Raw genomic sequence first — 22,314 nt, 5'->3', positions numbered from 1 at the left:
CCCTGGAAGTTATAGTAAGAGAAAAACAGAAAAACGCGGCGTGGGTACTGACAGAATGGGGACATCTTTAGAGGTTGCCACCGGGTTGTAATGACTTCCTGCAGCAGAGCCCGATTGAGAAGAAGCGCTTCCGGCAGCCTTGAACCACTGGTCAACACACTAGCCTTCCGGACCTGATACGACCCTCGTCTCAGGCCTCTCGGAGTTGATCAGCCGCCCAGACCCGTGCCTGCGACGAGGCAGTCCATAGTGGAGCCTCCTTGCCTCGGTCCAGGTCCACATCTCCCCGTGTCTGGGCTGCCCAGCATTAGACAACCCCAGGACACTGTGATTGGCGCCCGCGTCCGCTGATGGTGAGGGAGGAGCCCTGGTAGGGATGTGGGCATTGCTTGTGCTTGATGCCTGTCCTTCCTGCTCCTTTCGGTGAAGTTAGGGGAGAGGGCGATTTTTGTTGTCACTTGGTTCAGTCATGTATTCGTTCGTTCTTTTATTCTTTCTGAAACCAATTGAGGCAGCATAGTGTAGTTACGAGTGCAGACCCTGGAGCCTGACCATCTCGATCTTCCCTCTTAGCTGTTTCTGACATTAGGCCAGGCAGAAGGCCTCAGCTTCCACATCTGAAAAGTGAGGTAATAATATTACTACTTTTTAAAAAAACGATATCTACTTATAGAAAGATTGGGAGAATTGAATTAACAGTAGAGGCAAAGCCTGGCATGTAGTAGACACTCAAATCTTAGACACCAAGATCACAGCTGTGAGAGATAGAAGAATAAAATTGAAATAAGTAACTAGTTTAAATACAGGGATAAATGCTGTGATGGAAACATACAAAGTGCTGTGAGACAGTAACAAGGGGAGATGTGTTGGAGAGGTGATGGAGGGTGGTGACTTAAATCATGCTTTAAGGATGAATACAATTCTTCCAGGGATGTGACGGGTAACAAGGCATTGCCTGCAGAGATCACATCATTAAGCTGTAGAAATGCATGGCATTTGCAACCAGAGAAGTCTGATACTGTTGGAACTAAGATGGTCACTTTCTTCAGGAAGTTCCTCCTTTGTGTTTTCTCACTGAACTTGGTCTGTGTCTCTAGAACAGCACTGACCACACACTTTAATGCTGAAACATTCTTTTCATGTTTTTCTCCCTCACCTCAGGGCAAGGACCTTGAATTAGTCTTTATCTCCTCACATGACACTTGGCATTTGATAAATATTTGTTGAATTTGAAGAGACATATGGGCAATGAATCTGGAAAGGTGAGTTGAAGCTAGACTGTAATTGGTGTTGAATGGTAAATCAAAAAATTTTGACTGATGTTTTTCCAGTAGGCAATGGGAAGTCATTAGGTCTAAGTCTAAAATACTAAGTCTAGCGTCATTATAGAGGCTTCCCTGGTAGCTCAGCTGTGGTAAAGAATCTGCCTACAGTGCAGGAGACAAGGGTTCGATTCCTGAGTTGGGAAGATCCTCTGGCCAAGGGATAGGGTACTCCAGTATTCTTGGGCTTCCCTGGTGGCTCAGTTAGTAAAGAATTTGCCTGCAATGTGGGAGGCCGGGTTCAATCCCTGGGTGGGAAAGATCCCGTGGAGGAGGGCATGGCAACCCATTCCAGTATTCTTGTCTGGAGAATCCCAAGGACAGAGAAGCCTGGCAGGCTGCAATCCATGGGGTCGCAAAAAATAGGACACGACTGAGCAATTAAGCACAGCACAGCATCACTGTAGAGAGTAGATTTGATACAAGGAGAGACTAAAGGAAGGGATATTATTTAAGAGATAGCAGACATCTCAGATTCTTCCCTATGAATGTCAGAAGTTGAATGCATAAGACCATTTAGGTTAGTGGTTCATAAATTTTTCCACCAGGACTAAAGGTTCCCATGCTTGGCATGCGTGCATGCATGCAAGCTAAGTCGCTTCAGCTGTGTCTGACTCTGCAACCCTTTGGACTGTAGCCCCTCAGGCTCTTCTGTCCATGGGATTCTCTAGGCGAGAATACTGGAGTGGATTGCCATTTCCTTCTCCACGGGATCTTCCTCACCCAGGAATTGAGCCCATGTCTCTTACTCCTGCATTGGCAGGCAGGTTCTTTACCACTAGTCCACCTGGGAAGCATTCACAGATTAATAACTACCTCAGGAATTCCCTGGCAGTCCAGTGGTTAGGACTTGGCACTAAGATCCCACAGGCTGCACGGCACAGCCAAAAAAAAAAAGGAAGAAGAAGAACCTTTTCCTGTCTTTACTCCTTTTTCTCCTGTGGATCCAGGAGAGAAGTGTCAAGATACTCTGAGAAATATTCCAGGTCTCTTTTAAGTATCTTGCCTTGCAAATCATTCAGGATTGGTAATGAGTTAGTGCGGTGAGTTGGAAAATATGGACACTATAATCTTGTATACTCTTGCAGCTATTAGTCTACTAAAGACCCAAAGTCTACCTTGTGGTTCGGTCCAGTAGGAATTGTCAGAGTGTATGACTGTGATACTAACAGTTATATTTCTCTTAATTTCTTCAGGAAGAACATCCTTGGTCCAACAGTGTTGCTGACACTGACTTTTTCTAAGTGGTCTTGAACTGCCTACTTTTTATGTCAATACCTGGCTAGACCTCATATTCTTCACTACAGAAGCCCTTAACCTGCAGTTTCTAGAGATTTTAAAACACTGCCTTTAGGATACCATCCATATTTAACTTGGGAGCTCTTCCTTTGTAATTCCAAAATGTTGAGATACTGGGGAGAGATACCTATCTCGTCAAACCAGACCAACAGAAGTTCTTTTGACTTGCTCCCTCGGGAGTTCCGACTGGTAGAAGTCCATGACCCGCCTCTGCACCAACCCTCAGCCAACAAGCCCAAGCCCCCCACTATGCTGGACATCCCCTCAGAGCCCTGCAGCCTCACCATCCACACTATTCAGCTGATCCAGCACAACCGACGTCTGCGTAACCTCATTGCCACAGCGCAGGCCCAGAATCAACAACAGACAGAAGGTGTAAAGACTGAAGAGAGTGAACCTCTTCCATCCTGCCCTGGGTCACCCCCTCTTCCTGATGATCTCCTTCCTTTAGATTGTAAGAACCCCAATGCGCCATTCCAGGTCCGGCACAGTGACCCAGAGAGTGACTTTTATCGGTAAGGCAAGGCTTTGCTATATGTTACTTTTCTCAAAAAATCTTCCCAACAACCCTGTTAAGCATGTCACCACATGTCCAGGAGGCAGCTGAAGATGAGAGTAAATGACTGGGCCAGAGTTGCTCAAGTAATTAGTGGAAAGTCTAAGAGTTGAACCATGTTCTTCCAAATCCAGAGTCTGTATTTTCTGATGCAACAAATATTTATTGAGTACCTAATATATGCCAAGCACTTTGCTAGGAGCAAAATACCACACTGGTTTGTAAGATAGGCCATGGTCTCGTAGTCCTCCAAATCTAGTTTTTCTTGTTAATTAAAAGATATACTGTGGGTTTAGCTCATTGTCCTCAAGATGAGATTTATGGACTTATTCTCTTACTATTAGGAAGCGAGTTCTATACAAGAATTTTTTAATGGTGTGTTTTCATTTTGATAACACAGTTCAAGAAATAATAGTATGAAAATGTTCCTGATCCTTGCTGCTCAAAATCTGATCCAAGATCAGCAACATCAACATCACCTGGGAGGTTGTTAGAAATGCAGTCTCAGACTCACCCAGACCTCCTGAATCAGAATTTTCATTTTAACAAGATCTCCAGAGAGTCATACATATATTTCAATTTGAGAAGCCCTGCTCCATATCCTCTGAGTGATTGCCTTGTAAGCAAGTGCTACTACTAGATTTCAGTATGAAAGTTTGCATCTGATGCCAAATAAGTACTTTTGTCTTTTCATTTTGAAATTTGTCAGACCTACAGAAAAGTTTAAATAGTAGGATGCCAAAAACTCAAATACCCTTCACCTGGACTCACCAATTGTTAATATTTTACTACATTTACTTTCTCTCACATATGTATAAGTGTGTATACACACATTTACTTACAAATGTATAAACATTTATATATACATATACACATACAAAGTGTTTTTTGCCAAATCTTTTAGAGTTGTAGATATCACAATATTTCACCCCTAAATTCTTCGCCTTAGCCTAAAAATAAGGAAATTTCCTACATAATCCCAATAACCAGTATGACATCAAAGTAAGTGAACACGAATTAAGTACTATCATTCAATACATCTGTATTCAGATTTTTCCAGTTGTCCCAAAAATATCTTTTATTAGGTATGTTTTTCCCCAGTCTTGAACCTAATAAAGACCATGTATTCCATTTCATTGTTATACCTCTTTAATGTCTTTTTTTTTCTTGAGGTATAGTTGATTTACAATATTAGTTTCAGGTGTACAACACTGTAATTCAATATTTGTATAGATTATACTCCTTTTAAAATTATTATAAAATATTGGCTATATTTCCTGTGCTGTACAATATATCCTTGTAGTTTATTTATTTTATACATAGTAGTTTGTACCTCTTAGTCTACCTCATCTTGCCCCATCCTTCCCTCTCCTCACTGTTAACCACTAGTGTGTTCTCAATATCTGTGAGTCTACTTCTTTTCTATTGTGTTCACTAGTTTGTTTTAGATTCTGTGTATAAATGATATCATACAGTATTTGTCTTTCTCTGCCTCTTTAGTGTCTTTTAAGCTAGAATAACTTCCCCCTTTTATAATACATGATATTAATCTTTTTTAAGAGTTCAGATCATTTGTCTGTTCCAAATCAGACTGGATTTGCTGATTATTTTCTCAAGATAAGATTCAGATTAAATGTTTGGTAAAAATGCTTCATAACTAATTGTGTTTTACATCATTTATTGCATCTGCCTGTTGATGATGATAGTTGCTACTATTTTAATTGTCCCAAACTAATGAAAAAAGAGAAATAGACTTATTATGTAAGGTTTGCAGTTGGGCCAGATTAAGGCGAGATGATGTCATGGTGCATTGTCTAATTGGAAGTTTTGAAGACACTGGAATAGTGAAAAAAGGAACGAGAAATGTGTCATTACATGCTTGGCATATATTGGTATAGATGTGCCCAACTTCAGAACACTTACTCTGTAGCAATCAGTACCAACTTTACATTTTGTGAGCAATTTAGCTTTAACAACATAATACTGTCCCTCATATTAAATTGATGCTATTATTTAGAATTTGTAGTTTTGTGTCAGTTTTTTAATTTTAATTGTTAGGAAGATTCTGTGAACATCAGAAGTTTACTCATAGTTTATTTTATATATATTTAAGAGACTGTAACAAAAATAATTTGCATCAGTTATGGGGCTGCAGGAAGAATTATTTTCCTTTGAAATGGGTCCACATATTAAGTAAAACAGTACTGATTTAGCTCCGTTTAATAGACACTTCTGAAGTCTTTAGCTTTTGGTCCAGAGAGACTGGCCATGGGAAATGATGATATAAACAGTAAATGAAAAATTACTTGACAGTTGGTTTCCTTATTTTCCAATTATTAGGTGAATTGCAGTAGTTGCTACTGAGCAGATAGCAGCATGGGTGAAGAGCTTCTCAGGCACTCTGTACAGCAAGCACAGGTTGACAAATGCAAAGTGTAGACAGGGAAGAGTCATTTTCTGTACCCTATTTTATTGTTATCTATTTACTTTCTTTGTCAGGGGAAGGCAGAAGATAGGAAATTTCAGGAGAACGGGTAAATTATTAGGAGCTCATTAAAAGTTACTTTTATGAAATCAGACAGCTTTTGAAGTTTTTTTGTTTTGTTTTAGAAAGATAGGATTTTTGCCATAATGATTAGGTGCAAAACAGAGTATTATGAAGAACACAGGATCTAGAGTCAGAAGCTCTATTACTTTATATTACCAAAAAACATTTGGCAAATCACCCCCTCTGAACTTCAATTTCTTCACCTGCCAAATAGGAATAATAATATGGACCCCTACCAATTTCACAGCATAAAGTAGGATAAAAATGCTTTGTAAGCAATTGTTGTTGTTAAGTCTCTCAGTCATGTCTGACTCTTGCGACCCACGCTGCAGCAAGCCATGCTTCCCTGTCCTTCACTATCTCCCGGAGTTTGCTCAAACTCATGTCCATTGAGTCAGTAATGCCATCCAACCATCTCATCCTCTGTTGCTTGTAAGCAATATATATTTAAACTGCTTTTATAAAATTGAATTGCTTTCCTATTTTACAAATGGTTTGTTGTAGTTAAATTCTAGAGGTCCATATATTGCCCAGCATGTGAGGAACCTATGCTATGCTGAAAATGTGCACCATTGAGCTGTGCTCTTAAAATTAATCAGATTCTAAAAGTGATCAAAATCGAGCAGTTGATACAAGATGGGAACTTACTTTTCAGTAGATACCCTTTTATACTGTTTACTATAAACACGTATCACCTATGCAAGCTTTATGTAATTGGAACCGCTCAGGGATATGACTGTGGGTCGTTGAGACATGCCCTGAAATAACAGCAAGGTAAAACTGGACTATGTAACTTGCCTAAAATTCTCCTGGAAAACTAAGCCAGATGTTTGATTAGGATTGTAAACCGCCTAGGAAGACAGGACAGGTCACCCCTATGCAAGAGAACCAATGACACTCATCGTGTATCCACTTTCAGGGGGAAAGGGGAGCCTGTGACTGAACTCAGCTGGCACTCCTGCCGACAGCTCCTCTACCAGGCAGTGGCCACAATCCTGGCCCACGCGGGCTTTGAGTGTGCTAACGAGAGCGTCCTGGAGACCCTGACTGATGTGGCGCACGAATACTGCCTGAAGTTCACCAAACTGCTGCGCTTTGCTGTGGATCAGGAGGCCCGGCTGGGGCAGACTCCCTTTCCTGACGTGATGGAGCAGGTGTTCCATGAAGTGGGCATCGGCAGCGTGCTCTCCCTCCAGAAATTCTGGCAGCACCGCATCAAGGACTATCACAGTTACATGCTGCAGGTGAGAGGACCCTGAGGAGGGGTGCACAAGGATGTGTGATCTGGGAGTGTTCAGTGGGATCCCTAACACTTGCCCTAGGGTGCACAGCACAGGGCCTGGAATAGAGTGAACTTAACTTGGCTTTCCTCTTGGCCCTGGCTGTGACCCACACTGACCTGGCCAGACCCAGCGTTCTCCTTCAGTCAGTGAAATTATAGCATGTGACTAGCCTGCTTTTATTCAACACATATTTATTGAGTGCCTATTGTGGAGAAGGCAATGGCACCCCACTCCAGTACTCTTGCCTGGAAAATCCCGTGGATGGAGGAGCCTGGTGTAGGCTGCAGTCCATGGGGTCGCTACGAGTCGGACACGACTGAGCGACTTCACTTTTACTTTTCCCTTTCATGCACTGGAGAAGGAAATGGCAACCCACTCCAGTATTCTTGCCTGGAGAATCCTAGGGACGGCAGAGCCTGTTGGGCTGGCGTCTATAGGGTCGCAAAGAGTCGGACACGACTGAAGCGACTTAGCAGCAGCAGCAGCATTGTGGAATTCAGCAGTTTAATAGGACAAGTTCCTTGAGCTTGCATTCTTGTTGAGAGAGAGACAAAAACAGGTAAACAAACAATGATCAAAATAATTTCAGATGGTGTTAAGTGCTATGAACCAGGAGCAAAACAGTGAGATGATACTGCCCTCAAAGGTCGAGTGTGGTGGGGGAGACACCATTTTTGGTTAAAACCAGAACTATCTAATCTCTTCCACCCTTGTGGTCTTAGGCATTTTGTTCACTGTTTTGGTTCCCCCAAGTCTGAAATATAAGGAATTCTTAACATCCAATCAGCTTTGCTAAGTGATACAGATGTCCTACAGTGCTCATTAGCCACCTGTTGTATTTATGTCAGATGCTAGTTTTTATAGCCAAAAATGTCACCTTTCGTCCCGGTTCTGATATAATACATCTAAATATTTTACCTTTATGTACCTTTTAATTAATGACATATACGTTCTCTGCCAAAAAAATATTTTTTACATGTCCCTGTCATTTATGAATTTCAAACTCAAATTCCTCCCGTTGGCAGTGATGCTTTATTCATATTCATATTCTGTTTCCACCAGATGCCACAAGCTGACTATCCAACTTGCTTTTAACATTCCTTTGGAAAATTGACTCTTGCTTACCAACAGATTAGTAAGCAGCTCTCTGAAGAGTATGAGAGGATCGTCAATCCTGAGAAGGCCACAGAGGACACGAAGCCTGTCAAGATCAAGGAAGAACCTGTGAGCGACATCACCTTCCCTGTCAGTGAAGAAGTGGAGGCTGACCTTGCTTCTGGAGACCAGTCGCTGCCCATGGGAGTCCTCGGGGCTCAGAGTGAGCGCTTCCCATCTAACCTGGAGGTCGAGGCTTCACCACAGGCTTCAGGTAAGAGAGAACAACCTACCCATCTTGATTCTGGGACATGTGCCAGCCTCAGTACTTCTTGCATTTTAGACTCAAAGTCTGGAGATGGAAGAGCAAAAGTAGGGAAGGGCAGGGGAATGGAAAGTCTAAAAATAAATATAGCTTCACTGATCTAGAGATACCAACATTCTCTTCATAATTAGTGAAGAGGGAACTAGCACAGCTTTACAGATATTCTTTGAAATTATTCCTAGTTAGGATGTAGATGCAATGTTACTCTCTTCAGTTCAGTTCAGCCGCTCAGTCACATCCGACTCTTTGCAACTCATGGACTGCAGCACGCCAGGCCTCTGTCCATCACCAACTCCCGGAGTCTACCCAAACCCATGTCCATCGAGTCGGTGATGCCATCCAACCATCTCATCCTCTGTCGTCCCCTTCTCCTCCTGCCTTCAATCTTTTGCAGCATCAGGGTCTTTTCCGATGAGTCCGTTCTTCACATCAGGTGGCCAAAGTATTGGAGTTTCAGCTTCAGCATCAGTCCTTCCAATGAATATTCAAGACTGTTTTCCTTTAGGATGGACTGGTTGGATCTCCTTGCAGTCCAAGGGACTCTCAAGAGCTTTCTCCAGCACCACAGTTCAAAAGCATCAATTCTTTGGCGCTCAGCTTTCTTTATAGTCCAACTCTTACATGCATACATTACTCCTGGAAAAACCATAGCTTTGACTAGACCTTTGTCAGCAAAGCAATGTCTCTGCTTTTTAATATGCTGTCTAGGTTGGTCATAAGTTTTCTTCCAAGGAGCAAGCGTCTTTTAATTTCATGGCTGCAGTCACCATCTGCAGTGATTTTGGAGTCCAAGAAAATAAAGTCTGTCACTGTTTTCATTGTTTCCCCACCTATTTGCCATGAAGTGATGGGACCAGATGCCATGATCTTAGTTTTCTGAATGTTGAGTTTTAAGCCAACTTTTTCACTCTGTTTCACTTTCATCAAGATGCTGTTTATTTCTTCTTTGCTTTCTGCCATAAGGGTGGTGTTATCTGTGTATCTGAGGTAACTGATATTTCTTCCGGCAATCTTGACTCCAGCTTGTGCTTCATCCAGCCCAGCATTTCTCATGATATACACTGCATGTAAGTTAAATAAGCAGGGTGACAATATACAGCCCTGACATACTCCTTTCCCAGTTTGGAACCAGTTGGTTGTTCCATGTCCAATTCTAACTGTTGCTTCCTGACCTGCATACAGATTTCTCAGGAGGCAGGTCAGGTAGTCTGGTATTCCCATCTCTAAGAATTTTCCACAGTTTATTGTGATCCACACAAAGGCTTTGGTGTAGTCAATAAAGCAGAAGTAGATGTTTTTCTGGAACTCTCTTGTTTTATCAGTGATCCAACGGATGTTGGCGATTTGATCTCTGGTTCCTCTGCCTTTTCTAAATCCAGCTTGAACATCTGAAAGTTCATGGTTCACGCACTGTTGAAGCCTGGCTTGGAGATTTTTGAGCATTACTTTGCTAGCGTGTAAGATGAGTGCAGTTGTGCAGCAGTTTGAACATTCTTTGGCATTGCCTTTCTTTAGGATTGGAATGAAAACTGACCTTTTCCAGTCTTGTGGCTACTGCTTAGTTTTCCAAATTTGCTGTTACTCTCTTGATGACAGTTAATTCAGCCGACCCAGCTAGGTGGACAGATGGCCTCCTGTTCTCTGTATTCTGGTCTTTCCTGATGCTTGTGCTGAGTTAATTAAGGCAACTTCCAGACATGTGGAGTAATGTTAATACTCAAGGATGTTTGAATAGTTGGGGTTCCTCAGAGTAGTACCAACAAGTTGAACCTGAAAGGGATTAAAATAGGGCAACTCAATTATAGGCAGCTGGCTGCTTCTTCCAGATAGACTCCGTGATTCCCTTCAGAACCAGATGGCTCAATCTGATCCGTAAGTCAAAAAGACCGCAAATAACCCTAGAGGCTCAGTTCTTTACAATATATTTACTTATTTATTGGCTGCGCCATGCAGCATGTTGGATTTTAGTTCCCCAATCAGGGACCAAACCTGAGACCCCTGCAGTGGAAGTCTTAACCACTGGACTTCTAGGGAAGTCCCAGTTCTTTACAAATATAAATTATGTCATCATTGCACTAATGATGCAAACAGCCAGTCCTCCAGTGTGCCCTAAACAGAATTAGGCCACATTTTCAAAGTACTAGGCAGAGAGCCTTTCACTATGGAAGACGTAATAACCACAGAACAGCATTGCTAGAAGACACAGAGGCGGGAGAGCCAAAAAGAAATTCTTGCAGACATAAGGGTCATGTCTCTTTTCAGCAGTCTGGGAACTGCTGCCACCATTTTGTACTGATCACTAACTTTTCATAATGTGAGAACCAGGGACCCAAACAGAAGGCAGAAAAACAAGACAGCCCCATAAAAGGACAGGCAAATGTAACACTTGCCCAAGAACCCATGGTTGTGCCTGCCTTTGAACCATGAATATTTCCACCTGCGTAGCTTTACTTTCCCTGGTTTAGGGGAAATGGAGATTGATGAGGCGAGGTAAAGGAAGGGGAGGAAGTGGAAAAGAAGATATTTTGAGTTGGTAACTTTTTGAGCAGAGAATAACCATATTCTCTAGACAAGTAGAGAATCAGAATGAAAACTGAGTTCAAAGGCCATCAGCCAGCCCTGGGTGGTGTATGCCACCTGCTTTGTTCCAGCCTTTCTTGCTGCTAGTTAGTTCTGTGTTCTTTTCCATTCCCAGGTACAGAGGTAAATGCTTCCCCTTTTTGGAACTTGGCCCATGTGAAAATGGAGCCTCAAGAGAGTGAAGAAGGCAATGTCTCTGGGCACGGCGTGCTGGGCAGCGATGTATTTGAGGAGCCGATGTCAGGCATGAGTGAAGCTGGGATCCCCCAAAGCCCTGATGACTCAGACAGCAGCTACGGCTCCCATTCCACTGACAGCCTCATGGGCTCCTCCCCTGTTTTCAACCAGCGCTGCAAAAAGAGGATGAGGAAAATATAAAAGGCAAAGAGGGAGACTTCTCCAGACCTAGAAGACCCAACAGAAACTCTGAAGAATTCTAATTTGTTTCCACAAATAATGATTGAACTCTTAAACACAATGGGTTTTCCTGATATCAGTGGAGCTGGATTTAACCAAATAAGTCTACTTTTACCTTTTGCATCCAGTTTTTGTCATTTTCGACAACCAAGCCACCTTTCACAGATACCACACCGGGATGGTGATCCAGAGACCAAAACAGTGTCCCTGACTTGTCTTTACTGTGTGACAAGTGACTTAGCTTCTCTTGAGCTGTTTCTCTTGCACAACCGAGAAGAATCACACTGTGTCTGGCCTACACTGCAGGGATATTAGGAAGATGAAGATGTTATTAAGCTTCACAGCTGTGCTTGAACAGACTCACTTATATGCTGATATCAGATGTCAATTTTTTTAACTTGCTTCATTTTTGGTTCAAGTCATTGAGAATCCAATGGAAACAGCTAAATATTGCACAGCTTATCTATCAGTAGTCTTTTTTTCAAACTGTTTCTGCTGCCCATAGAAACTCCTATGAAATCAGAGCAGTCTGTGAACAGCCTTTTTGCTTATCCAAATAGCCCTCTCCTATCTCTGCCATATGTTTTTCTTCTTCCTTCTCTAGACTTAGTCCATGTATTCCAATCCTCTTTATTTCCAGTCAGATTTTTTTTTTTTAACATTGGGTTGGCCAAAAAAGTTTGTTCAGGTTTTTCCAAATGCTATAGAAAAACCCAAATGAACTTTTTGGGCAACCCAGTATTTTCAGCATGTACATTTTTCAGCTGCTCCTTTCATTTTCTCCTTTTTGAATGATGAAACTAACTGATGGCTCATCAGAGTCTGCCTGCAATGCAGGAGACCTGGGTTCAATCCCTGGGTCAGGAAGATCCCTTGGAGAAGGGAACGGCAACCTGCTCCAATATTCTTGCCTGGAAAATCCCATGGACAGAGGAGACTGGCAGGCTACAGTCCACGGGGTTGCAAAAAGTTGGGACACAACTGAGCAACTAACACTTTCACTTTGTGAATGAAGCAGACAGGACCTGTCTGTGGACAGACTTGTGCCTGTTTCATTTGTTGCATCTGCTTGGCCATCAGAGGACAGTGGTCCATTCCTTTACCAGAATTCTGCATCTGCACATTGTGCTTCTACTGGATGGGCAGCCTCTAAAAGGCTAACAGTATGCACCTTTCTGCTTTACATCATGTCCTGATCAGCTTGACTGCTGTTACTCATCCATTGCAGTATCTGCCCTACTTGGCATCTGATAGTGTCAATCATTATTTATTAAGTACTTGATGTAGCACTGGAATAATCATGAGTAAGTAGCAAATGTGTGCAAGTTAAGTACTGCTGAAGTTTGGTTTAGGGGTGCAGAATACAAGTCTTGTGAAATTTAGAGCACTCTTTTAGTCGACTAGAAATCAAGGCCCATATCACTGAGTGCCTTAAATATCTCAGGTATTGGGAATAAATATGAATGCAACAGCAACAAAATGAGGTTATGATTTAAACTGTTGCCAAAGCATTTATAAGTTTGCTAATTGGACATCCTTGGCATGTTTAAACTCTTCCTGTTCCAGGTTTAGCTTCATTTCCCCTTATTTGCTTCCTTTGTGGCTCAGCTGGTAAAGAATCCGCCTGCAATGCAGGAGACTTGGGTTCGATCCCTGGGTTGGGAGGATCCCCTGGAGAAGGGAAAGGCTACCCATTCCAGTATTCTGGCCTGGAGAATTACATGGACTGTAGTCCATGGGGTCACAAGGAGTCAGACACGACTGAGCGACTTTCAGTTCACTTCACTTCCCCTATTTACTGATCAAAGTACACATCTAGTGGTCAGTTTCCACAAAGTAGCCATTTAGTATTTAATTAGTTCACTTAGCAAACATTTATTGAGTACCCATTATGTACTGGGTCCTTTGCAAGGGATACACAGATGATTAAGACTGTCTCTACCCTTATGGAGCTTATAGCATAGGCCAGATGATTTCCTCTTTAATGAAAAAGGATTCAAAGGCATTAGGGAAAAAACAGGTATGCACAGGTTTGCTGTGCAAGTGGTTCCCTCTTAAAGAACAAGTTCAAGTTTTTAGACCAGTGGTTCCCATTAGTTACACAGTATTGAAATTAACACTTCATATAAAACAAAATATTTTTATCTTTAGAAGGTTTAAATTGGAGAATAGGCACTAGATGGCCAAGGTTCGGGTACTCTGATAAAACAGGTTATAGGAGCATTGATACCTGAGATTCACCTGGTCTGGAATTATGCCATAGGCTGTTTGAGTTAGAGCACTGTTCTGAGCTTAGCATGCATCAGAATCCCCTGGAGGCCTTTTTAAAACAGACTGCTAGGCCCCACACCCCACCCCCAGTTTCTGATTTTGGTCTTGAATGTCCCATTTCTGGTAACTTCCCAGATGATGCTGATGCTTCTGTTCCAGAGACCACATGTTGAGAACCACTGAACTGAAATACAGGTTAGGCAGGAATAAAATTTCTTAAGAGAAATAATATTATGTTTTAAGATACTGTGAAGAATATGGAGGCGAAGCAAACCCTTACCAGGGCTACTATGCATGGAATGTGCACCTGACCCAAACCCATGTCCTTTGAGTAAATCACTAAGGAAGGACACACTGCATTAAAGTACAATACAAACAGGGCCTGGCTTTATACCTCGTTATTAGGTGTGGTGTGTACACAGAACTTTAGTCAACATCATGTGGCTTTAAATCTCTCTTTTGAACTGAAGTGACTATTTGTGATGATTTTCTTACTTGAAATGATGACAAGCAGGCTTACAACAAAGTGAAAATTAAAAACTCTTTATCCAAGCCACCATCTAAAGTAGAATTCTTACTAACTACGTGTTGCCCACTTTCTTCAGTGAACTTGATGTTCTATAATGAGCTCCCCAGTGGGAGGCACATTTCATACCAACATTGACTGGTTGCCAAGGAGACTCCACTGTCATTCTGGACAAGCTCCTGTTTCCTCTCGTCCTTTCTGCTAAAAAGGAAGGGAACTCATGGTGCAAGTTCAAAGGCAAATGCTTGGCAAGTAGAGGCTAGAGATCCAGGCTACTAAATTCTCTGTTTCATCCATCAGTAGCAGAAGTATGTCAGTTCAGATGATACAACTTGCGGTTTTAGGCTCAAAGGGATATCAGCGTCCAAAAACAGAATATATTTCCTTGCATAAATCTGAGGGGAAGGCCAGTGGGCATCAGCAGATCCAAATAATCTATTCCTGGCTTCATCCGAGTCAGGAAGTTTCACTAATAAGATAAACTGCTATTCTGAACAAAACCATCCTTTATAGATAATAGCCCCCAGTCAGAGATAAGGATAGTCCTTCACACAGAATTCCAAAATTTTGAACCTCAGAAACTATTTGTTGTTTTTCTTCCAATACTGTGCCATTGATTCTTGCATAAAATTCTGGAATGCTGGCTCTTCGCGGCTTTCCTCTGTAACTATAAGGAAAAAAGAAAGTGAGTTATTTTCAAACTCTCCCCATTAGACATGTGGATTAAAGCCACTGTCTCCCATCCATCAGAAATATTACATGTGACCTTGAACAACATGGGCTTGAACTGGGTGAGTCCCCTTACACACGAACTTTTTTCAGTAGTAAACACAACATACAGTATTATATAATCCACGGTTGATGAAATCCACAAATGCAGAACCACAGATACGGAGGGCCAACTATAAGTTAGTTATATGAGGACTGTTAAAACTATACCAAGAATAGGTACTCCAGCCCCTGAGTTGTTCAAGAGTCAACTGTACTCTTTCTAAAACACTACCTGTTCACTTCTCCCAATAAGGAAGTATTTCCTAGAAGCAGGTTCTATTTATCATGTTGCCCAAAATGTACAATTTCTTTGACCAGTAAGTGGGGAGATGCTTCTGTCATAAAGTAACTAAAATGAGGTCCCACTCCTACATATTTTTAACTGAGAGAAATGAAAACCTGTGTCCACACAAAAACCTATTAACCAATCTTTATAGCAGTTTATTTACCATGGCTTAAACCTGGCAACAACCCAAATGTCAACTGGCTTGTGAATGGATAAACAAAGGCATGTTCACATAATGGAATATTACTAAGCAATTAAAAAAAAAAACATATTACTCATATATGCAATAACATGGAAGGATCACAAAAGCATTACACTAGGTGAAAAAAGCCAAGTTAAATACTGTGATTCCACTTACATGACATTCTGGAAAAAGCAAAATTATAGGCACAAAAATCAGGTAAGTGGTTGCCAGGAACTGGTGTAGGGGAAGGGACTAAATAAAAATGGGCATGAGCGAACTTTTAGGGTGATGGAAGTATCCTGTTTCTTGCTTATGATGGTAATTACTACAAGACTATATGTATTAAAATTCATCTAACTATTCACTTGTGGTGTTAGAGAAGACTCTTGAGAGTCCCTTGGACTGCAAGGAGATCAAACCAGTCAATCCTAAAGGAAATCAACCCTGAATATTCATTGGAAGGACTGATGCTGAAGCTGAAGCTCCAATACTTTGGCCACCTGATGCAAAGAATGGACTCACTGGAAAAGACCCTGATGCTGCAAAAGATTGAAGGCAGGAGAAGGGGACGACAAAGGATGAGATGGTTGGATGGCATCACTGATTCGATGGACATGAGTTTGAGCAAGCTCCAGCAGTTGGTAATGGACAGGGCAGCCTGGCGTGCTACAGTCTATGGGGTTGCAAAGAGTCAGACACAACTGAGTGACTGAATTGAACTGAACTGAACTATACACTTCAAAGGAGTGGGATTTATTGTTTGTAAATTATACCTCAATAAATATTATTAAATGAGGCAATTTACATGTTAGCATCCAGCACACTGAAAGAAAGAGAGGTTTACCCTTGAGCACAGCAAGGACCTAAAAGAGTTGTTTCAAGAAATAGATTCTGTCCACAGTCCATAAAACTATGCTACACAAAACCCTTTAGGGTTTCCAAAGCCATTCTCTCCTCAATATTACAGTCCCTTCTGACTAGTTTAGGTTCACTAAGGCCTCCTGTATTCTTAAAATAATTACAATAAACAATCCTGGATTCCTCAAAATTGAGTTAGGACCTAAAGATGAAAAGACATAAGACTAACAAAAGGCCGTAATCAAGCTCAGAACTAACCATTCTTGTGGAAAGACAGGAACTCTCAATGTATGGAACTCCCTCCTGGTGCTATATCCTTTACCCCCTCTCCCCTACTACTAGCTGCATGGTTAAAGTCTCTCAATAACAGAAAGCTCCCAGGCAAACAATGAGAGGATAAGCAGTTGGTCTGTTTTCATGAGTCATCTCAGCCACCTCTCACCTCTGTGGTCAATATCATCAGTATCACTGTCTGCTTCCTCATCCTCTTCGTCCAAGGTTCCCCGAGTCAGGATCAAATCAGAAGGGTCCAGCACAGGAGATGAGCTGCCTGCATATAAAATACTATCAGCAGCATATCAGGAACACAGGCCTCCTCAAAAGGGTAATTTTGAATCAGTAAGTAACTATGATTAAAAATTGGCAGGATAAAAGTGATCATGATAAAATGCAGGATCTTCTCTCTTCTAAATGTACTGTTCATACCATTAAACATTTCTACACTAGTTTATTTCACAAAGTGCTCTCATGAAGCCAGTAACCCAAGAGGTCTCATTGTTAAGTTGAGGAAAAACTCAGCTCTCAAGAAGCTTGTCTTAGTAGTAATGTCATTTGTTTTTCGGAGAAGGCAATGGCACCCCACTCCAGTACTTTTGCCTGGAAAATCCCATGGACAGAGGGGCCTGGTAGGCTGCAGTCCATGGGGTCGCTAAGAGTCGGACATGATTGAGCGACTTCACTTTCACTTTTCACTTTCATGCTTTGGAGAAGGAAATGGCAACCCACTCCAGTATTCTTGCCTGGAGAATCCCAGGGACGGGGGGAGCCTGGTGGCCTGCCGTCTATGGGGTCGCACAGAGTCAGACACGACTGAAGCGACTTAGCAGCAGCAGCAGCAGCATTTGTTTTTACTAGCTCTCAGCTTGAAAGCGGCTATGGTTTTTCTTATGAAGGCTAAAGACATGTGAGCAGACCCAGTGTGCTGATAAGTCCAGCGTAAAAGTGTAGAGTGTTCGGGAAACTTCCTGATGGAAATTTAAGTTCAGAGAGGGTCTGAAGAGAACAGAGGGTGAAATTACAGAGGAGCTGAGTATTATTCAAGAAAAAGAGAATTTATGATAAAAAGCATCCAGAAAGCAGGCAAAGAAGGAACATACCTCAACATAATAAAAGGCATATATGATAAACCCACAGCAAACATTATCCTCAATGGTGAAAAATTGAAAGCATTTCCCCTGAAGTCAGGAACAAGACAAGGGTGCCCACTCTCACCACTACTATTTAACATAGTTTTGGAAGTTTTAGCCACAGCAATCAGAGAAGAAAAAGAAAAAAAGTAAAACTCTCTCTGTTTGCAGATGACATGATCCTCTACATAGAAAACTCTAAAGACTCCACCAGAAAATTACTAGAGCTAATCAATGAATATAGTAAAGTTGCAGGATATTAAGTTAACACAAAGAAATCCCTTGCATTCCTATACACTAACAATGAGAAAACAGAAATTAAGGAAACAATTCCATTCACCATTGCAACGAAAAGAATAAAATACTTAGGAATAAATCTACCCTAAGAAACAAAGACCTATATATAGAAAACTTATTAAAACACTGATGAAAGAAATCAAAGATGATACAAATAGGTGGAGAAATATACCATGTTCATGGATCAGAAGAATCAGTATAGTGAAAATGAGTATACTACCCAAAGCAATCTATAGATTCAACGCAATCCCTATCAAGCTACCAAGGGTATTTTTCAGAGAACTAGAACAAATAATTTCACAATTTGTAATGGAAATACAAAAAACCTCAAATAGCCAAAGCAATCTTGAGAAAGAAGAATGGAACTGGAGGAATCAACCTGCCTGACTTTAGACTATACTACAAAGCCACAGTCATCAAGACAGTATGGTACTGGCACAAAGACAGAAATATAGACCAATGGAACAAAATAGAAAGCCCAGAGATAAATCCATGCACCTATGGACACCTTATCTTTGACAAAAGAAGCAAGAATATACAATGGAGAAAAGACAATCTTTTAACAAGTGGTGCTGGGAAAACTGGTCAACCACTTGTAAAAGAATGAAACTAGAACACTTTCTAACACCATATACAAACATAAACTCAAAATGGATTCAAGATCTAAACGTAAGACCAGAAACTATAAAACTCCTAGAGGAAAACATAGGCAAAACACTCTCTGACATAAATCACAGCAAGATCCTCTATGACCCACCTCCCAGAGTAATGGAAATAAAAGCAAAAATAAACAAATGGGACCTAATTAAACTTAGTACAGAATGAAGCAGGGCAAAGGCTAATAGAGTTCTGCCAAGAGAATGCACTGGTCATAGCAAACACCCTCTTCCAACAACACAAGAGAAGACTCTACACATGGACATCACCAGATGGTCAGCACCGAAATCAGATTGATTATATTCTTTGCAGCCAAAGATGGAGAAGCTCTATACAGTCAGCAAAAACAAGACCGGGAGCTGACTGTGGCTCAGAATATGAACTCCTTATTGCCAAATTCAGACTTAAATTGAAGAAAGTAGGGAAAACCACTAGATCATTCAGGTATGACCTAAATCAAATCCCTTATGGTTATATAGTGGAAGTGAGAAATAGATTTAAGGGACTAGATCTGATAGACAGAGTGCCTGATGAACTATGGACAGAGGTTTGTGACACTGTACAGGAGACAGGGATCAAGACCATCCCCATGGAAAAGAAATGCAAAAAAGCAAAATGGCTGTCTGAGGAGGCCTTACAAATAGATGAAAAAGAAGAGAAGTGAAAAGCAAAGGAGAAAAGGAAAGATATTCCCATTTGAATGCAGAGTTCCAAAGAATAACAAGGAGAGATAAGAAAGCCTTCCTCAGCAATCAATGCAAAAAAATAGAGGAAAACAATAGAATGGGAAAGACTAGAGATCTCTTCAAGAAAATTAGAGATACCAAGGGAACATTTCATGCAAAGATGGGCTCGATAAAGGACAGAAATGTTAGGGACCTAACAGAAGCAGAAGATATTAAGAACAGGTGGCAAGAATACACAGAAGAACTGTACATAAAAGATCTTCACGACCCAGATAATCACAATGGTGTGATCATTCACCTAGAGCCAGACATCCTGGAATGTGAAGTCAAGTGGGCCTTAGAAAGCATCACTACAAAAAAAGCTAGTGGAGGTGATGGAATTCCAGTTGAGCTATTTCAAATCCTGAAAGACGATGCTGTGAAAGTGCTGCACTCAATACGCCAGCAAATTTGGAAAACTCAGCAGTGGCCACAGGACTGACCTGGCCACAGGTCAGTTTTCATTCCAATCCCAAAGAAAGGCAATGCCAAAGAATGCTCAAACTACCGCACAATTGCACTCATCTCACACGCTAGTAACATAATGCTCACAATTCTCCAAGCCAGGCTTCAGCAGTACATAAACCGTGAACTTCCAGATGTTCAAGCTGGTTTTAGAAAAGGCAGAGGAACCAGAGATCATACTGCCAACATCCGCTGGATCATCGAAAAAGCAAGAGAGTTCCAGAAAAACATCTATTTCTGCTTTATTGACTATGCCAATGCCTTTGACTGTGTGGATCACAATAAACTGTGGAAAATTCTGAAAGAGATGGGAATACCAGACCACCTGACCTGCCTCTTGAGAAAGCTGTATGCAGGTCAGGAAGCAACAGTTAGAACTGGACATGGAACAACAGACTGGTTCCAAATAGGAAAAGGAGTACGTCAAGGCTGTATATTGTCACTGTGCTTATTTAACTTACATGCAGAGTACATCATGAGAAATGCTGGACTGGAAGAAGCACAAGCTGGAATCAAGATTGCCAGGAGAAGTATCAATAACCTCAGATATGCAAATGATACCACCCTTATGGCAGAAAGTGAAGAGGAACTAAAAAGCCTCTTGATGAAAGTGAAAGAGGAGAGTGAAAAAGTTGGCTTAAAGCTCAACATTCAGAAAACTAAGATTGTGGCATCTGGTTCCATCACTTCATGGGAAATAGATGGGGAAACAGTGGAAACAGTGTCAGACTTTATTTTTTTGGGCTCCAAAATCACTGCTGATGGTGATTGCAGCCATGAAATTAAAAGACACTTACTCCTTGGAAGGAAAGTTATGACCAACCTAGATAGCATATTAAAAAGCAGAGACATTACTTTGCCAACAAAGGTCCACCTAGTGAAAGCTATGATTTTTCCAGGAGTCATGTATTGATGTGAGAGTTGGACGGTGAAGAAAGCTGAGCACTGAAGAATTGATGCTTTTGAACTGTAGTGTTGGAGAAGACTCTTGAGAGTCCCTTGGACTGCAAGGAAATCCAACCAGTCCATCCTAAAGGAGATCAGTCCTGGGTGTTCATTGGAAGGACTGATGTTGAAGCTGAAACTCCAATACTTTGGCCACCTGATGCAAAGAGTTGACTCATTGGAAAAGACCCTGATGCTAGGAAGGACTGGGGGCAGGAGGAGAAGGGGACGACAGAGGATGAGATGGCTGGATGGCATCACTGACTTGATGGACATGAGTTTGGGTAAACTCCAGGTGCTGGTGATGGACAGGGACGCCTGGCATGCTGTGATTCATGGGGTTGCAAACAGTCGGATACGAGTGAGCAACTGAACTGAACTGAATTAAACTTAAAAGCTTTTGAACAATGAAGGAAACTATAAGCAAGGTGAAAAGGCAGCCTTCATAATGGGAGAAAATAATAGCAAACAAAGCAACTGACAAAGAATTAGTCTCAAAAATATACAAGCAGCTCCTGTAGCTCAATTTCAGAAAAATAAATAACCCAATCAAAAAATGGGCCAAAGAACTAAACAGACATTTCTACAAAGAAGACATACAGATGGCTAACAAACACATGAAAAGATGCTCAACATCACTCATTATCAGAGAAATGCAAATCAAAACCACAATGAGGTACCATCTCACACCAGTCAGAACGGCTGCTATCAAAAAGTCTACAAACAAGAAATGCTGGAGAGGGTGTGGAGAAAAAGGAACCCTCTTACACTGTTGGTGGGAATACAAACTAGTACAGCCACTATGGAGAACAGTGGAGATTCCTTAAAAAAACTGGAAATAGAACTGCCATACGACCCAGCAATCTCACTGCTGGGCATACACACTGAGGAAACCATAATTGAAAGAGACACGTGTACTCCAGTGTTCATCGCAGCACTGTTTACAATAGCCAGGACATGGAAGCAGCCTAGATGCCCATCAGCAGATGAATGGATAAGAAAGCTGTGGTACATATACACAAAGGAATATTACTCAGCCATTAAAAAGAATGCATTTGAATCAGTTCTAATGAGGTGGATGAAACTGGAGCCTATTATACAGAGTGAAGTAAGTCAGAAAGAAAAACACAAATACAGTATACTAATGCATATACATGGAATTTAGAAAGAAGGTAACAGTGACCGTATATGCGAGACAGCAAAAGAGACACAGAAGTAAATAACAGTCTTTTGGACTCTGTGGGAGAAGGCGAGGGTGGGATGATTTGAGAGTAGGGTTGAAATATGTATATTATATGTGAAGCGAATCGCTGGACCAGGTTTGATGCATGAGACAGGGTGCTCAGGGCTGGTGCACTGGGATGACCCTGGAGGATGAGATGGGGAGGTAGGTGGGATGGGGGTTCTGGATGGGGAACACATATGCACCCTTGGCTGATTCATGTTGATGTATGGAAAAAACCACAACAATATTCTGAAGTAATTAGCCTCCAATTAA

At 41.5% G+C, this 22,314-nt stretch overlaps 2 protein-coding genes across 8 annotated transcripts in view; one reads left to right on the top strand and one right to left on the bottom strand.

Annotated features, from left to right (window-relative positions):
• Window positions 1-92: 92 nt before the first annotated feature.
• On the top strand, window positions 93-14,248 carry SUPT7L (SPT7 like, STAGA complex subunit gamma). 4 transcript variants are annotated; one of them, XM_081484255.1, is made up of 7 exons: window positions 93-353; window positions 574-629; window positions 1,162-1,262; window positions 2,519-3,136; window positions 6,645-6,969; window positions 8,140-8,377; window positions 11,124-14,248. In XM_081484255.1, the coding sequence occupies exons 4-7, from the start codon at window positions 2,724-2,726 to the stop codon at window positions 11,384-11,386; spliced, it is 1,239 nt and encodes a 412-aa protein (XP_081340381.1). In that variant the 5' UTR covers window positions 93-353; window positions 574-629; window positions 1,162-1,262; window positions 2,519-2,723; the 3' UTR covers window positions 11,387-14,248. The 4 variants fall into 4 exon arrangements, with proteins under 4 accessions (XP_081340381.1, XP_081340383.1, XP_081340380.1 ...); XM_081484257.1 differs by lacking the exon at window positions 574-629 and having other exon boundaries at window positions 2,732-3,136; XM_081484254.1 differs by lacking the exon at window positions 574-629.
• GPN1 (GPN-loop GTPase 1) overlaps window positions 14,224-22,314 on the bottom strand; it is a 27,177-nt gene continuing 19,086 nt past the window's right edge. For 3 of the 4 annotated variants that reach the window (XM_081484260.1, XM_081484261.1, XM_081484259.1), the window contains exons 13-14: window positions 16,764-16,871; window positions 14,224-14,889 (exon numbers count right to left, since the gene is read on the bottom strand). In XM_081484260.1, coding sequence (XP_081340386.1) covers window positions 14,804-14,889; window positions 16,764-16,871 — 194 coding nt within the window. In that variant the 3' untranslated portion in view covers window positions 14,224-14,803. Of the gene's footprint in view, window positions 14,890-16,763; window positions 16,917-22,314 lie in introns of all 4 variants that reach the window. The other variant, XR_014051798.1, reaches the window with a different exon arrangement.

The sequence above is a fragment of the Giraffa tippelskirchi genome, chromosome 4, assembly GCF_054371585.1.
Source record: "Giraffa tippelskirchi isolate mGirTip1 chromosome 4, T2T-mGirTip1v1.2.pri, whole genome shotgun sequence".
Lineage (NCBI taxonomy): Eukaryota > Metazoa > Chordata > Mammalia > Artiodactyla > Giraffidae > Giraffa > Giraffa tippelskirchi.
This window is presented reverse-complemented; position numbering and strand designations above follow the sequence as displayed.

Bases quoted from the DNA above. Each gene is read 5' to 3' on its own strand.
- SUPT7L (XM_081484257.1), top strand. The intron at 3,137-6,644 runs GTAAGGCAAGGC...ATCCACTTTCAG, and splicing joins CCAGAGAGTGACTTTTATCG to GGGGAAAGGGGAGCCTGTGA. The intron at 8,378-11,123 runs GTAAGAGAGAAC...TTCCATTCCCAG, and splicing joins GGCTTCACCACAGGCTTCAG to GTACAGAGGTAAATGCTTCC.